General features: G+C 31.9%; 1 protein-coding gene across 1 annotated transcript in view; it reads right to left on the bottom strand.

Moving 5' to 3' along the window:
* Positions 1-1,885: 1,885 nt before the first annotated feature.
* Positions 1,886-17,761, bottom strand: part of LOC129220405 (arginine-glutamic acid dipeptide repeats protein-like) — a 40,605-nt gene continuing 24,729 nt past the window's right edge. The window contains exons 12-15 of the mRNA XM_054854822.1: positions 16,940-17,214; positions 15,370-16,021; positions 10,125-10,252; positions 1,886-2,019 (exon numbers count right to left, since the gene is read on the bottom strand). Of these exons, the coding sequence (XP_054710797.1) occupies positions 1,938-2,019; positions 10,125-10,252; positions 15,370-16,021; positions 16,940-17,214 (1,137 nt within the window). The 3' untranslated portion in view covers positions 1,886-1,937. The remainder of the gene's footprint in view (positions 2,020-10,124; positions 10,253-15,369; positions 16,022-16,939; positions 17,215-17,761) is intronic.

Below are 17,761 nucleotides of genomic sequence, written 5' to 3'. Positions count from 1 at the left end.
CAAATCTGTTCCAACAAGGCAGCCTACAATTTTGTTTTAAGTCTACAATCTTAAAAAATGTAAGGGGGAGAGCCCTCAAATCCTTCCTTTATCCAACACCGTCAAAACTCGACTAAAATCATGTTTGTGGGACTTGAGTTTCAACCTATAATAAAATTTTTAAGTCTTCAACTTCGAAAAATGCACAGTAAAAGGCAGCCCAAACCTCTCCTGTCCCTAAATCCAGCAAAAAGATCGCCTAAAATTGCATTTTTTAAAAATTAAATTCAAAAACTCTTTGATTAAGTTCTGAATCCCATCTTTTCCTCTGTCATCAAAGATGGCATACAATTGCCTTTTTAGGACTTCAATTCCTAAATGCTTCCAGGGGAAAGACCTAAACTTCTCTTCTCTTAGCATCATTGAGTATCGTCGTGAATTGTATTTTTGGGACTTCTTAGTAATTATATTCTTAAAGTTAATTACTATTTAAAACAAATATTGGGGCTTGAGGGAGGGATGATTGCCCCCATCCTCCTTTCCTTGTGCCAGCCCTTGATTAGCAACTAATTACTATATTTAAATATTTGTTTCATTATTCAAACTCCAAATCTGCAACTAAAAGTGGAATGACATATTTTCAATTCACTTGTTAAATAAGAAATGTTTTTCAAAATTATGTTATTATTGTATTCATTGTTATTATTGTTTCATGTCTAACGAAAATGAATATACAAAGATAATTTACTTTTCCATCATTTAATTTATAAAATTAATTATATAAAGTATTTAAAAAATTCAACCCCTCCCCCCAAGTGACTAAGATTAAAAATGCTACTAGCATGATTGAAGGTAAAATAACAATTTCTTAGAAAATTCCTTACGTCACTTTAGGAATAAAATATAACTTGATAAAATATTAACTATCAAAGACAAATTATATAATACATAACATTTATATAAATTAAAATATATACAAATATATATAATATTAAAAAAAACACTTTGTGAAAAGCATAGAATTTTTCATACAGCTAAACTGTATGCAGCTTTCATAAGGCAAACCTTTAAAACTAAGTATAAAAAAAAAAAAAATGAAGTGGGGAAAAAAAAGAATTTGAGTTTGTGGGAAAATTTTAATTGAGAAGCAATATTTTTAAAATAAGCTAAAGGAAAAACATTTTTTTTTAGTTTAACAAATGAAAAAACAAACCTCGAAAGCTTGCAAAAGGACTATTTTTTCCCAATGTTACACATATAATGTTTTAAAGTAATATTCTGTTATAAGTAGCAGGTAAAAATTAAAAGAGTACTGCAATCTTAACATTTGAAATATTTCTACAACTAACAAATTACGAAAACTTGAAAAAGAAAAAAAAAAGTTTTAAAATTGCACATAATTCAAAATTTACCCATGTGTTTAAAATATAATAAAAATAAGTCAAATGAACCTACAATTTATTCATTGTAAAATTTAAAAAAGGATATTAAAAAAAAAATAATTGCAAACAAATGATCCCCATCAAACTAACAAGTTCATTTCACATCTAGGATCCAAGAAGAGAACATACAAACATCTGCAGCAATTGTGATTAATTCAACACAATTTTAATGTAAATGTTAAAATTTGTACTAAATTTTAAAAGCTAACCCTTTTAAATCCATACAGACTTTATATTCAAAAGCTACCTTACAATTTTGTATGTATATATCAATATATACACAATATACATAACTATGCATGCATACTTGTGGAAAACCAAAGCACTAAAATATAGATAAGACTAGCTAGAAAGTTTGTGTTATATATATATATGTATGTATATATCTATACATACACACCTATATATATATATATATATATGCATACATTATGAATGTATAAATTACATATGTTTTTCCAGAATTATGCTTTGATTAATATTTACAATTTCTCTCAATGAGAAATTTATTGGTTCCTAGTTCATTGGTGGTCTGCCTCCTCTGGCTGCTTCTTCAAGTGATCGAAGTTTCATTTCTCGTTCTCTTTGCTGTTGTTGTCTAGATGGGGAAAGAAAATAATTTGAAGAAAGAGTTTTTTAAACAGCCAAAGAGCGTGCTGCTAAATATATTAGGGGATAAATATAAATTTATATATAGGTAATATAAATAAAATATACATAAAATGTTACGTATATACAGTACAGAATCTTCTACCAAGGATCCAGAAAATTGGGAACTTTTTTGCACGATTCACCCGTTATTTTTACTTCCTTTTACAAAAAAGGAATTGTATTCGCGAAAAAATTTTCACTCAAAAACGAACCTTAATTTCCATTTTACTCACCCTCGAATGAATGTCGAGTTTTTTTTTTCCGACTCGACCACTCGTGGATAAGAGTCTAAGAACGTATAGACATGCGAAATATCCATTTTGAAAATTCCCGAGTTAATTACAAAGAGTTTTCTCGTGAAGTCTGTATGTACGTATGTATGTCGCATAACTCAAGAACGGTACATCCAAGAAAGTTTAAATTTGGTATTTTGACTCCTAGTGGGGTCTAGTTGTGCACCTCCCCTTTTGGTTGCATTCCCGTGTTTCTAAAGGAGTCTTTTGCCCCTTTTTGGGGGGAAATCATTGTTAATTTTGATGTTAACTCAAGCGGTGTTATAATTTGGCGGCCACTTGGCAACATAACGCAAAGTTTTGTTGCCAACTTGGCGACAAATTTGGCGATTTTTTAAAAAAAATCTGGTTTCAATTTGGCCACTGTTGGTGATATTTAGAGAGTAAACTATTGAATCACATTAAAAGTGGCAATAATAGGGAAATGACATTAAATTGGAGTAAAAGGAAGTCATGTGATGCACACATCAGCTCGTCTAAAAAATATTCGGCAATTTTTGAGAAAGTGAGCATTTTTTCCAAATACAGTAGATCCTCGTTTAACACAGGGGTTACGTTCCACAAAAATGCAGTGCAAATTAAGACTTAATAATAGTGTTGAAACATGTGGGTTAATAAAATACTCCCCTCCATTTAAAGGCAGATCAATATGCAATACGTTTAATTTGTACTTATTTCGATACATATGCACAAGGTGCATAAAGGAAACACGAACAAACTTAGTTTTTATTCTTCTTACTCTGTAGTTCTCTGTAGGGCATTAACGCATCCATTATTAACTCGCGTCACTTCCATGACAGGACTTTCCTTCACTAACAAATCAGAAAAATCAGGGTTCATGCACTTGTCGTTAAAAAAAAAAATTCCCCGACTTTTCCAGGTTATTTTTTAAAAAATTCCAGGTTACCCGCTTCATTCAAAATTAAGTTTAAGTAATAATATTTTCAAAGTAACCAAAATTGGTTAAAGTAGCAATGCATAAGAATTGAAACTTTTCCACTTGTAGATTTTGAAAAAACACTTGGACTTAAAAAAAATTTTCTCTCACAATTTAAGTTTTTTTAAAAAAAAAAACATTTTATTCAAAATTATTATTTTTTTTTGTTCACTACTTGTTGAAAACAAAGACATTTCAACTTATTTTAGCGTTTCTTTGATGCCACATGTCATGCATATTAGGGTTTTGATGTAATCGTGCTGCAATCTTTCTCCGATTTTGGTTTACAATTGAAGTAGTGAGAAGCAAAGAGATGCAAGTGGCAAAATTAAAAATTTGGAGATAACCAGTACAAATGGTAGGTGAACCTCTCCTCTGTCTTGGGGCCAGAGATAGTACTAGTAGTCCTAGTAGGTGCTGCTGTACAGCACAATTTTGAAAAAAAATTCAATGAAAGCCTACGTAGGATGTTATCCTCAAACGCGTTTTACTCAAAACTTGAAAATGTCCACTTATATCCCTTTGCTTCTCACTGCCTCATTTGTCATTATCAAGGAGTGGCTCTAAATTTTCAATGTGAAGGTTTCTGGTTGTGTGTCATCAATGTCGGTATCCTCGCTGGCATGGGTGCCACTCTAAAAATTGGCCAGGACTGAAAAGCGCGTGGCTCCATTTCGCGACACCAAAATGTTAGCGCTTAGTTTGTTTGATGTTTTAGACATATATAATGCTAATTTTTGATGCTGTAACTATTTAGTAAAACCAAATTGTAAGATTAAGTAAAAATTAAAACCTAAATAAAAAAATAACATATCATTGTCCAAGATTTTTAGGAGGTAAAAGCAGAAAAAAAAACTTAATAATAAATTACAATAAAAAAACTTACTATTTGCTACTGCAGAAAAAAAGCTTCAGATTTTATAGTTCATGTTACACAAATAGTAGTTTGTATTTCATACAAAAAAATAGTTATTAAAAAAAAATTCAGGTATGAGATTCTTGGCTATAAGATGCATTGTGATAAAAACTTTAATAAAATTTTCCAGATTAAGATAAGAATGGTTAAAATCAACAGATTGAGTGACTTATTTAATTATTTTTTGAGAGAAAAAAAAACAGCTTATCTTTTTAACTTTAGCAGATGAGCCAGTTTTTTGTCCTCAGAAGAATAAGACCTTTTTTGAGAGTGAGAGATTCAAAAGTAAAGATTTGTTTCATCTATAAAAATCATTTTGAACATGGAAAAAAAAATCCGATGGCCGAAATTTTTGAAAAGACGGAATTCCGTCCCTTGGACGGAAGTGTGGCAGCCATGCTCGCTGGTTACGTCCTCCTTTGTCACTTCTAAAAGCTCTTTTTACAGGGAGCTCTGAATTGTGTAAGTTTAAAAAACTTTACTGCTGGAATCAATCGCAAAAAATGTCTCCAGTGGCCCAAGCATATTTATTAGCACACCAAAATGCAGTTATTTATATATGATCAGTAATCTCAGGAGTTTGAATTTTGGGAGAGGGGAAAAATTTGTTTAAAATGCAGCACCTGTATAAATCAAAACCCCATAAGCATAAAACAAAATAAGGTCATCAAATCTTAAAACCATTTATAATCAAATCTGAGCAAAATAAACCAGAGTAAAATGATGGTCTACTGTACAAAAAGAATGTGAACAGTTTCTTTATAAATACTGCATTACTTGCGTATAATTCGGGAAATTCAGTACAAAAGCGAACTTTCAAATTGGAGAGTCATTTTACACACTGGGCAAAATTTCCAAAATGTTTTCCCGGATGAAACTTGAAAAAGACACTCCAAAAAAACAGACATTTTCCCTATTTTATTTCAATTGAAAACTAATATCGGTTTCATGAATTTTTGAGATACAGTAGACCCTTGTTTTAAGCGGGGGTTACGTTCCAGAGAAATGCCGCATAAATTGAGACCTAATACTAGTGTTAAAATAGGGGTTTGGTTCTGTAGATAACAAAATACTTCATTTTAGTGATGACTAATTATATAATAATTTTAACGTGTACTTATATCGACTTTTATGCACAACATGCATAAAGAAAACATAAATTAATTTCATATCCTGTTTAAAAAGAAGAGCTGGCTATGATAGTCTTTTGGCAGTCATTAAGAATTTTTTTCTGTAATTCTTTGCAAAGCTTTAACGCATCCATGACCACTTGCGTTATTTCCATGATAGAATCTTCTTTCATTAACAAATTAGAAAGATCATTTCAGTTGTCTAGGAATGGCTCAAGATTTTCAATCTGAACGTTTTTGGTTGTGTCACCGAAGTCGGTATCCTCGTTGGTCACTTCTAAAAGCTCTTCTTCCAGGGAGTTCTAAACTGTGTGAGTTTAATAACTTTACTTCTGGAAAGAGCTCTGGAACCAACTGCATAAAATGTCTCCAGTGGCCCAAGCTCGATTATAAGCATGCCAAAATGTAGTTGATTAGGCGTAATCTGCAATCTTTAGGAGTTTGGATTTTGAAAGAAGGAAAAATTTTACCTTGCTGCATCCACGTAAAACTGAAACTCATCCGTGTAAAATAAAATAAAGGTGTCAAATCTTAAACCGTGTATAATCGAAACCGCGTAAAATGAGGGTCTACTGTAGTTGATATTGTAGAATCTAAATATTGTTAAACAAAAGATTGAAAAAAGGCTCCAGGAACTTAAAAAGCAAATTCCTATTGATGTTAATTCCATGCAAAAGCAACATTCAACAACTATCCAACCACAAAAACATGTCCTGGATAAACCCGGGTTCTGTACTCAGGGTTCATACTCAATTTGAACAAAAAATATCCATGACTTTTCCAAGACTTTTTCATGACTTCATAAAAATTTTCATGATGATATTATACGAAGAATGTAGAACCATTTAACTTGCCAATTTTTGGAAATGGGCTTTAGAAAAACTTTTACGTGAATGCCACTACCTCATGAGAGCACTTACTTGTGACTCTAAAAATATCAGTACACACTGCAGAAACTAATAAATTATTCTTATTCGTCTATCATATAAATTCAAGTAAAGTAAAAATATAATGAATGCAATACATTGATGTTCAAATGTCTACTAAATATTTAATAAATAGGGCCGAATAGTAATGAATGTTACAAAAATTGAATATGTCATTAGTAAGTTTCCAATAATAAATTCAATTCATAAAAACATTGCCCTTTGGTGTCATACATAGCTGCCAACCTCAAGATACAAAAAATAGGAGCACTAAAGGGAAAAAATAGGAGCACTGTGGGTTAAAATAGGAGCATGAAATCGTGGCCTGCGCTAAACCTTCTTTCTGTACCATAAGTTTCCATAAATTCTAAGCACTTTTACAATGCTTTTCTGAATTTTCATGTTAGATTTTCAACAAAACTACAACCAAGTTTAAAACCAAATTATTTTACATTAAAAAAGCAACATTACATAGATACATATTGAAAAGTTAAAAAAAAGACATGATTACTGTTTGATTTAATAAAACTGCAATCTTATTTAAAAATATGCGTTTATACATATCCAACATGTATTGAAAACGCATTGCATAAGAACATATTGAAGATTAAAAAACAATTATTTCTTATACTTGGAAGTAAAGCAACTTCATAGTAAAGGTCAAGACTCTGAAATTTTGTAAGTGGCAGTGGCCACTAGACTCCAAAAACTTAGTGGCCACCAATGTTGCCAAGTTTTGAAATACAAACTGGAGAGGGGAGGCAGTTTTTACAACTTCCATTAAAAAAAAAAAAGATGAATAGGATTTACAGAGAGATTCAATACTTTTTTTGCACATGGAAAATTTAAGTTAAAATAGGTTTCTGATTTATTTAAAAAAAAAAAAAAAACAATAATAATAAATAAATGAGAAGTCAGCAGGAACCTTCAATTCAGATGAAATAGTTTCAGCTTATAGCAAAGCCTACAGGGCAATGAGGATCAAATAGATTAAATTTCCCCTTCAAGAAAATTATTTTAAAAAAAAACATAACTTTTTGCCTTTTGTTATTTTTAATAGTTGGCATTGAGAAAAACAACTAATTCTGTTTTCGGGAACTTAGGCTATTAATAGTCTTGTCTACTTCCATGTTGCAAATGACAAAACATGGCAACAATGCGAAAAATTTAAGACGATAGATTTTTGAGTTTGTTGCAGTAAAAGTAATTATAAATAATTAATGACCCTTAAAAAAACTAAAATTTAGACAAAATAGCGAGTTTTTAGCACATTAGAGTCTAAACCAATGAGGATAAAATAATATTCTGAAGAAAAAATTTTGCATTTTCAAAAAAAAATTTTAAAATTTTCCAAAAAAAAAGCCCATTTTGCATTATTTTCAATAGTTTGCATTGCAATAAACATCTAATTGAGATTTTGAAAACTTGGCCACTTAAGAGTCTTGTGTACTAAAATCTCGCAAATGATCAAATATGGCGACTAAATCAAAAATTCAGATATAAAATTTTGAATTTATTGCATGAAAATAATTTAAAAATAAAAAATCCCCATGAAACTACAATTTAATTGCGAGTTTTTAGCACATTCGTGTCCAACGCAATAAAGATAAAATGAAATTTTAAATAGTATAACTGTTTTCATATTTCTCAATAAAATTATTTAAAATAACCAAAAAAAAAAAAAAACATTTTGCTTATTTTCATTATTTTGTAGTTAAAAGAAACACCCAATTCTGCTTTGTCTTTGAAAACGAAGGTGCTTAAGTATCGTCTGCTAACTTCCATCTTGTGAATGACCAAACATGGCGGCTACGTTTTACACGTAGCTGAAATGCTCATTGAAAAAACGACGATCTCCGACCGACGATCCCCCTCAGTGTTTATTCTGACACTAAGCTTCCAAAGCATCAAATTGTCTTCTCTTTTGTTGAGTTTGTGCACAATTCCTGCCTTCGAGGATAGGGAAATTTCTTCTTTTTCCTCAAAAATCGAAAAGTGCACAAGCAAAGTCAAAAAAAGGGAGTTTTTTGGAAAAAATCGGATTTTCGGAGTGCGCAATAAAAATCGGAGAAACTCCGGGGAAAACGGAGCACTTGGCAGCTATGTGTCAATAGTGCATCTAATCACCCATTACTTGACAGTATATTTGTTTATTAAAGTAAAGTCACGCTTTTAGTAAATTCATTTTTCCAAACCAGATATATTTCAGCTGGCCACAAGGATCCGTTTTGCCAGCTGTATGTTGGGCACCTCTGTTTTAGAGTATTAGAATTCCCCTATTTCTATGTTCTATTGCTTGACTAAAATCTTCATTTTCTAAATCCTTCAAAATATTGAGCTAAACTCTGATAAATTTAACAATGAATTTTTTACAAGTAATTGAAACGAACTGGGATGCAATTGAATTACACTTTTTGAGGGGGAGTGGCAAAATCAAGAACGTGCATGTCCACTACTACAGAATCTATACATATAATAAAAGAAGTGCTGAAAATAATGGTGAATTTTAAATTAATGATGCCCTAGCAGTAAAATCACATTTAAAAAAAAAGGCGAGCGGTTGTTACAGAAGAGGATGAAATTGAATTCCAAAACTCGGATTTGATTTTGAGAGCGTTCAATTTATATGCCAATATTACTAAATCATTCAATATTTCCAGCGCTCTTTTAGTTATTGTAACTTTTTTACTGCCCAAAACATTTTTCCATGACTTTAAATAAATTTCCATGACTTTTAATGAAAATATTTGTTTTCCATGACTTTTCCAGGTCTGAAATTTGTTAATTTTTTTTTTAATTAACTTTCCAGGATTTCCATGACCCGTACGAACCCTGTGTACTGTACATACATTTAGTTTGAAATAATTGTTGGTCCTCTGGTCTGAGGTGGCAAAAAACAAATTCAAGACATTACGAAATAAAATACTGTAGCCCACTGGACTCAATCACTGGCGAAGTAGATGGGGGTGGGGGAGTCAGAATACCCTATGAAGCATTGAAACTACAGTAGGCGCCGCTCAATGTGATCAATTTGGGACATATACAATTAGTTAACAATAACCAAAAAGAATCCTGGCGACACAAAATAATGATTCTTTCAAATTAAGAAACATTAGTTTTTGCAACTGCGAATTACAATTAATGATTCAACAAAACACAGTTTTAAATTATAAATTAGTAAAATTGGAATATCCGAATTATAAAAGAGAAAATTAAAATATGCAATTGTTTAAGGCATACTAATTGGTGAAATAAAATATGACTCCTGATCAAAAAACCATCTTTCAATGACATTAATGAATCTTTGCAATGAATTTTTTCATATGCAAACAAAAGACATCTTGGGGGAGTCGGTGGTGACTGAGAACCAACTTCCTGTAGTTCCACTCCTAGAAAAAGATAGCATTGCTATTGAAACCTACAAAATACCACACAGAAAGTAAGTCTTGTCAATGCTTGCCTTTGTATTTCTGTTGAGGACCAAAAATGGGAAAAAAAATTGAATGTTGATGAATAAGTGATAACGATAAACGAAGACACTGATTACAATATCCGACTTTTTTTAAACATGTGTTAATATAGAAGTGTTCCGGGACTAAGTGATTCTGATAACATTAAGCGAATGGTACTATTAACCGTGATCACAGTAAGCGGCGCCTACTGTGTATCTCAATGCACATATACATGTATTCACGAGTGCAGCCAGAATTTACCTTCTGGGAGAAGTGTAAGTCATATTTATAACAGTCTAGACATGCATAAGAAACATAAATGTGTATTCACTAGTGCACGCAATAGGCAGGAACTCTACCTACTTTGGCATTGTCTACCAAAATAAAAAATAACGTACCTAAGAAACTCTTCATGTTGGGAAATTAAAGGTGATGGATGTGGCATTGGTCCCCCCATGTGTGCATACCTCTCTCTTTCCATTAGAATTTGACGTTGTATCTGTTCTTGATGAATCTGAGCAGAAATCTGAAAATTTATAAAATTCAGTTTATTTTGCAACTTGTTTTTTTCAAAAAAAAAAAAAAAGAATGAATAAATAAATAAACAAAACTCAGAAACATGTGTCACATAAAAACCAACAGGTAATGCAAACATTTTGAATGAAGCATGACGCTGAAATCGAAATCTTAAAATTATTTTGCACTAACAATCAACACAGATTAGTCATGATAATTGCAAAAAATAAAATTTTCAAGGAAAAGCGCTGACAATAAATTAATGTTAATTTCAAATATTTGATTAGGACTTCTTTTTGAAAACAATAAACCAATTTCTCACACTGATATCAGTCAGTTTTCAAAATGATTATATTTTTACCGTTATAAGCTATATATATAAAAAAAAAAAGAGCTGCCACTTTATGAAAGAAAATACTTTCAAGGTTGAAGAGGCAGTGAGAAGCAAAGGGATATAAGTGAACCTTTCAAAGTTTTGAGCAAAGCATGTGCTAAGTTCAAACCTTAGGTACGCTTTCATTGAAGTATTTTTCCACATTATGCTGTTCAGCAACACCTATCAGGGCAAGTAAAACCATCTCTTGCCCCCGAATTGATGAGAGTCCCATCAACTACTTGTACTAGTTATCTCCAAAATTGTAACTTTAGTACTTACATTCCTTTGCTTCTGGGTGCCTCATATGAGAAATGAAACTAATGAATGTGAAGGTGTTCTCAAAAAAAAAAAAAGTAGTCGGAAATTGTTTTCACAATAAGTTTTAAACCCTAATCATGTATAAAATCTAAATTGTTCTCCCAGTATAACAAGAGAACTTTGGAATTTGCTTTTTGTTCATTTGTTTACATGAATGTAATCAGCCCTGAAAGAACTAAAGCTAAAATAGTGTCAAGAAATATTTATTCTATAGTGATTAATATTAAATGCATTGCAAGAGAAAATTCTATTTCTTATTTAGGATGTACAATGGTTGAATTTCATTTTGTAAGTGCTACAAACAAACAAAAGAGAAAAAAGCTGAATGAGAATTTTTTTTTTTTTTAATAATAAGTTTTTTATTTCAGAAATATATGTAATCGATTATTGATAATTAACATGTACAGCTTTTAGCTTAAATTAAAACAAATTTTTTTGTTTTTATTTATTCTTATTAAAAATTTTTGCTAATTATTAGTGCAAATCATTGAAATGCTAACTTCACATTTTCAGAAGAAATACTTTAGTACTTCCGCGAGTGGAAATTACTCTCCCGGCTCAATTTGAAGAAAACATCTTCAAATTAATGGCATAGCAATGGGAGCTAATTTTAGCTCTACATTAGCCAACCTTTTTCTTTTATATTATGAACGAAAATATTTAATTGACAATCCTTCCTCTACACCTCTTTGTTGCAGATACATTGATGACCTTTTGTGTATAAATTTTCCTAATTTTTCTGAACTCAGCAAAACTATTTATCATAGTTCATTAACGCTCAAAAAGACCAATTCTAATCATAATAGCTTTAATTTCTTGGATATCAACATACAAATTGACTCAAATTGTTCCACTACAATCTATGATAAAAGACGTGAATTCAATTTCACAGTTAACAGTTTATAAGATTTTTCCTCCTGCCTAAGTAAAAAGGTTTTTATTGGCATTATTGTTTCGCAAGCTATCAGAATTAAAAGAATTTGCAATACCATTTCTGCATTTAAGCAAGAAATTTCAGTACTCAAAAACTTACTTTTTAATAATAACTTCCCTAAAAATCTAGTTGAAAACATCTGCTTAAGTATAGCCTTCGATGAACATTTCGCTTCTTTTGAAACTGTTTAACTGTGTAAATGTATGATACAACCGTGACAAACCATTTTTTTATGAATCACTGTGGTGGATGAATTTTACACGTGCGAAACAGGCGACTCGGTATGTCTATGGACCGATTTCCGGATATGTTTTTATCTTTTTAATGTTTTGTTGACAAATGGATTGGCTTTTTTATCAGGTTGAACAATGGATTGGATTTGTTTACGCGGATTTCAAGGTAAGACAATTTTGTTATTGGCAGGTACTGTCCCGTGGAAGGCTAATTATCGGAACTTGTTTTCCTAATTAGTCGAGGCGAAACCCCCTGCTTTTAGATTTAGGTTTGAGCTCTAGTTTATTGTTTTTAGCTTAGCAAGTGGTGCGTTTGCCCATTGTTACTCTATATTACATGTACTGGAGCTTAAGCATTCTCTTCTAGTTTATAGTTAAAATTTTGGTCTTTTGACCATAATTAATGAATCCTCCACGGCTGATGAGCTCTGGATTCACTCTTTTTCTATTCCTACTTAATAGCTGTTTGCATTTTTCCTTTTTATCATCATTTGTTATTTATAATTTGTTTAATATTTGTAATTCTGTTTGCTTAATCCTTTGTATATATATATATATATATACTAGCAAAAATACCCGGCGTTGCCTGCGTTAGCAATAACTATGAGAAACAATCGTTACTTGCATTTGTTTTCTGTTTTAAGTGAAAGAACTTAAAACACACTTTTTTGACGTGATTTAAAATCTAGCTTCTCTCTTACTCATAAAACTAAAGTAGCAGTAAGTAAAAAGAGAAAAATATTATTCATTTAGAAATGAAAACACGAAATTTAAGCGTTTACAAATTTGAAGAATTTCCGAAATATGAAATTAAACTTCACATGTTTAAAAAGATTTATCAGTTAATACTTATTTTTTGTTTACATGGAGTCTTACCTTCTCTGTATGGCTATTGAAGAACGAACTGTTTAAAAAATGTAGCCGCGCGCCCGTGATACCCTTAAACTTGCTTTAGTTATTTTGGAAATTTTCAATTATTGTGGGTTCTTGGTGCGATTTAAAATGTTACCGAATTTGCGGGAATCGTTTTGGGATGCCTTGGATAATGCTCCCCCTCTTTACTTTGTAAAACGGTATGTTACTAATTTTTGTTAAAGAGATAATGTCGCCATATGCTAAGATACTTTTGGTCACCATAAAATGGCGCTAAACAATTTCATCTGAAATGTTTCCAAAATAAGTAGTAAAATTTGGCGATGGTTTGAATTTGTGCACAAAGTCACATTAGTGGAAGTTTTTGTGCTGTTTATGAATTTGCCTAATTTAGTTGCTAGATTATTTTCTAGTAAAAAAAGTTTTTAAAGATTCTTTGATTGACGATATTTTGTTTAGATGGTGAAAGCTGACAAACTTTATTACGTAGTCTTTGACTTCAAAAACCGCGAAGTCTTTGACTAAAAAAACTGCCAAATGCATCCGCTATTGAAATCTTTCTGAATAAATTTTGGCGAGTTTTCTGCTGTTAGATTGGATAATGATTAAAAAATCCAATCAGCACAAATAATAATTAAAAAACCCATTAATTACACTAAAGTTCCGTTTAAATGGAAAATAATCAACCAAATCTAGTTATTATTAGCCAATCTTGGGGAAAAAACGTTACTTTCATGTTTGACTTGAGAAAAGCCTCAAACAGTCAGACGAAACACAAAAACATTCAACAATTCTTATGAACTGGGAGTTGAGATGATACACTAAATAATGAATTGGGTTGAGGAAAGCCTTCGAACATGGAACAAAAAAAGCTCATAACTCGTTTTTCATACAACTTAGAACTTTCTAACAAATGCCATCTTCAGCAGAAAAATAAGCGCTTTCGATGGACACATAACTTTAATATGTGCACGTATTTTTTCACCGTCATATTGGGGCATTTATGCGAAAATTTGGACAAATTAGAATAAAAAAGGAACTATCAATTGGATTTTTTTCGAACTAGTCTACAAACCTCCCCAGTACCAAAAAGAACAAACGGTAAAAGTTTCAGCCAAATCTGCCGGGTAGTTTCTGAGATCTTAGGGAACAAATTTACCAAACTCCATTTTTATATATATAGATATATATATATATATATATATATATATATATATATATATATATATATATATATATATATATATATATATATATATATATATATATATAATCTGTCAGAAATAGTTAGAAGTATCATGATAAAGAATGAAAGAATCTGTCTTACCTTATTATTAATATTAGCTTCTATTTTTTTTTTTTTTAAAGCTCAGCTAATGTGCTTTTACATACTATGCATGTATTAAATAGACAAAGAAATGAAATTATTCTAATGTATATTCTAGACATAATTCCATGCATGAACTGCAACTAGCATGGGTTATGCAAACCCCCTAATTTAGGTAAAAAAGGAAAAATTACGTAAAAAAATAAAATAATAAAATTTTTAAGTTCAACTAGGTATATTTCAATCAGTGTACTCAATCAGCAGCAGAATGTAATAGCTGCTACAAAGCACTAATTCAAAATTTAGTTCCCGGGCAACACATTCATAACTTGCATTTATACACAAATAGCAAGTATAAAGTTTTACAGAATATTAAATATTGCCAACAGGAAGTCAGAAATGTTATTAGGGGAGTAAAAAAAAAACATCAAAAAGCAATAATAGCAGATTATTGCAGGCACGTGTTTCAGCGTTACAAGGAACGCCTTTTTCAATGCAAAAGAAATAAGCTTATGGATGAAAAGGCATCCGTCCCCATAGCTAGACCATCTAACACAATATAAAACATCCCATTAAAAACAAAAGAACATTGCTTGAGGCAGGTATGAGTAAGGAAAATTAAATATTTAATTTCTGTAAAGGTAAAATGAAATTCAGAAAGTCTTCTATGACGGCATAACAATGAACCCTCGATGGGAACGTTTGTAAACAGAGTTAATATCAAAAGAAGCTATAAAAGAGTTATTTGTAACGAAACTATGAAATTTTTTTAACAAAATCAAGCGAATTTTTAATAGTAAATAAATTGTGACTCCTAAGAGGAGAAAGCAAAGAGACTACATATTTTGCAAGTTTAAACGAAGCCATACCAATATTGGAAACAATAGGCCCGAAAGGGTAACCTTGGCTAAAGCATAAAATCTAGCACAATTAGCGATAGATGGACTAACAGAGCATTTAACATTTGAAGGAATAGATTGTACAGACTTGAGAGCAGATGATGACGATGTCTTGTCTTACTTTACTTTTCAGGTATTTATTTATCTAATACTATTAGGATTTTTACCTGATGAGCAAACTGTTCATCATAGGGTGGTCTCAGCATTCCTGATGCAGCTGGATGAAGAAGCTCAGCTCGAGGAACAATTCCAGGGCGTGGCCCTCCCGAAGGATACCCAGTAGGTGGTAACAGCGGATGAGATCCTGAAGAAGGATGCACACCAGGTTCCATTCCAGGATGGGGCGGAACTCCCATAGCAGCTGCAGCCGCTGCAGCAGCCGACACAGCATCATGTGGATGCAAATGTAGGTGTGTGTGCGCATGAGCATGAGTATGAGCATGTGTATGGAGTTCAGGTGCTAGTCCAGCCATCTGCAAGCGGAGCAGTGGATCTGTTCCTAACATCAAGCGTTCAGAGTGTGCCCTTTCGGCATTCATTCGATCGATTGCTGCAGCTTCCGATACAGGTACACTTTGCGGGATGCCTAGTCTTTCGCGTTCCGCAGCTGAATAAAGAGCAAACGGCCCGTGGTTCATTCCCGCATGAGCAGGAGCAAGACCGACAGATGGTCCACCTTGTAATCCTCCGTAGCGGCGTTGAAGTTCTATCCAATGAGGATGATCGTAAGTCCTAGCTGCTTTCATTTCATATTCAGCTTTTAATTTATCAAAGTGCATGTCACGCTCTCGCTTCTCCATTTCCATTTCAAGTCTATAACTATAATTACAAAGAGAAATCAGTAGTTAGATTCATAAAGAAATAGATGTTTTCTGAAGCTAAAAAATGTTCTGAATTAAAAATACATTCAAAACTGCTGAAATAAATCTATATGTATAAGGCAACAGTTAATGAAATTTAATACAATTCAATGAATCTAATAATTACTTCACAAGATTGAAATGACTTATTCAAAATTCAATTGATATGAGCAAAAATGGTTTAAGGGACAGCAAAGTGAAAATTAAGTCATCATAAACAAAATCTCAGGACATTACATGGTTCTGAAAATGATCCCACCAGCAATTATACTCTGGTGAGAAAAAAAAGCAAATTTTCAGAGAGGAGTTAAATAATTTTGCCCTACTAAAAAAACATTTCTCCAAGAGACAATTATTTGTTCTTTAATGCTATCTTCCTCAAAAAGGGGGGGGGGTGTAAAAATTTCTTAGCAGAGACATATAGAACAAGAACCAAGGCACAAAGTTAGGTACTAAGTTATAGATAGTGCAAAATGTTGGAAACTTTAAGGACAATATTAAAAATTTGCCTTTTCTCCAATTTTAGTTTAATAGTTTTAACAAAACACGGGGAGAAAAAAAAAAAAAAAAACTGCCTTATTCTGATATAAGTTTAAATTGACTGATGCAGATCAAGACTTTAAATACAGTAAAATCTTGAATCCCTGGAACATGCAGATGAATTTCACATAACATTAGATCATTAATATATATGTTTTATTTGACGCGTTGCTTTCATTACTCGATTTTAACTATACCACATCATCAATTTCTTTGTTACTTGATGCATTCAATATTTGACTAGTGAGAGATTCTAAAAAAAAAAAACACACACACACACACAAATGAACATTTCAGATGATTTCAATGACAATTAAACAAAAATCTATAAATGTACCTTTCCCTAGCAGCTGCTCCATACATGCCTGATGTCAACTGGTAGTGCAGAATGGGATCAATTCCATGAGGGAGGACCCCAAGCGGTCCCGCTTGAGGCGCCCTAGCATAACCAGGAGGAAAGGCAGCAGCATGAGGGCGAGCATATTCACTCAGTTGTCTCAGAGCAGGAGTATCTGGTCCATTTCTCGGAACATGTCTGTCGAATGGACTAAGGTGATGTCCATCTCCTTGAGAACTTGAACCAGGTTTGCTATCTGGGGTAGAGCCCAGCCGCTTAAAAAGAGTAAATGAAAAATCGAATAACTGTAGAAATAACAGAAAACATCAAGCTGCAATGTAACTCTTTCAATCAAAATAAAATTAGACAAGACTGAACATAATGCTTTCAAATGAGGAGACCCTTTGCCTCCTGCTCAATTGACCTTAAGAACCCTATCTTCTAAATTGACTACTTGGTTTCATGGGCAGAAGTTTGAAAAGCACACCTTCAAGATACCACCAAAGGTGGAAACTAACCTAGGTCACAAAAATTTTAAATATGCTACAACATGCAAGTGGAATTATGACAAAACAGGTGAATGGTTAAAAAGGGTCTAAAAAATCTTGTTTCCCTATCCTTTAAAATAGGAATTTTAATTTATTATTCATATTCTGCAACTTAGGTCAAAACATTTTTTTAGCACTTTTCATAACATAGAAACATTCTAGATAGCCAATGAAGGAGAATAAGCATTAATATTACATTTTATACTGCATTATTTAAAGCAATAATGTGAATCTTTAATAATGATCAATTTGCAAGGCCACCAAGAGCCAAGAC

This window comes from Uloborus diversus, chromosome 4 (assembly GCF_026930045.1).
Source record: "Uloborus diversus isolate 005 chromosome 4, Udiv.v.3.1, whole genome shotgun sequence".
NCBI classification, from domain to species: domain Eukaryota; kingdom Metazoa; phylum Arthropoda; class Arachnida; order Araneae; family Uloboridae; genus Uloborus; species Uloborus diversus.
This window is presented reverse-complemented; position numbering and strand designations above follow the sequence as displayed.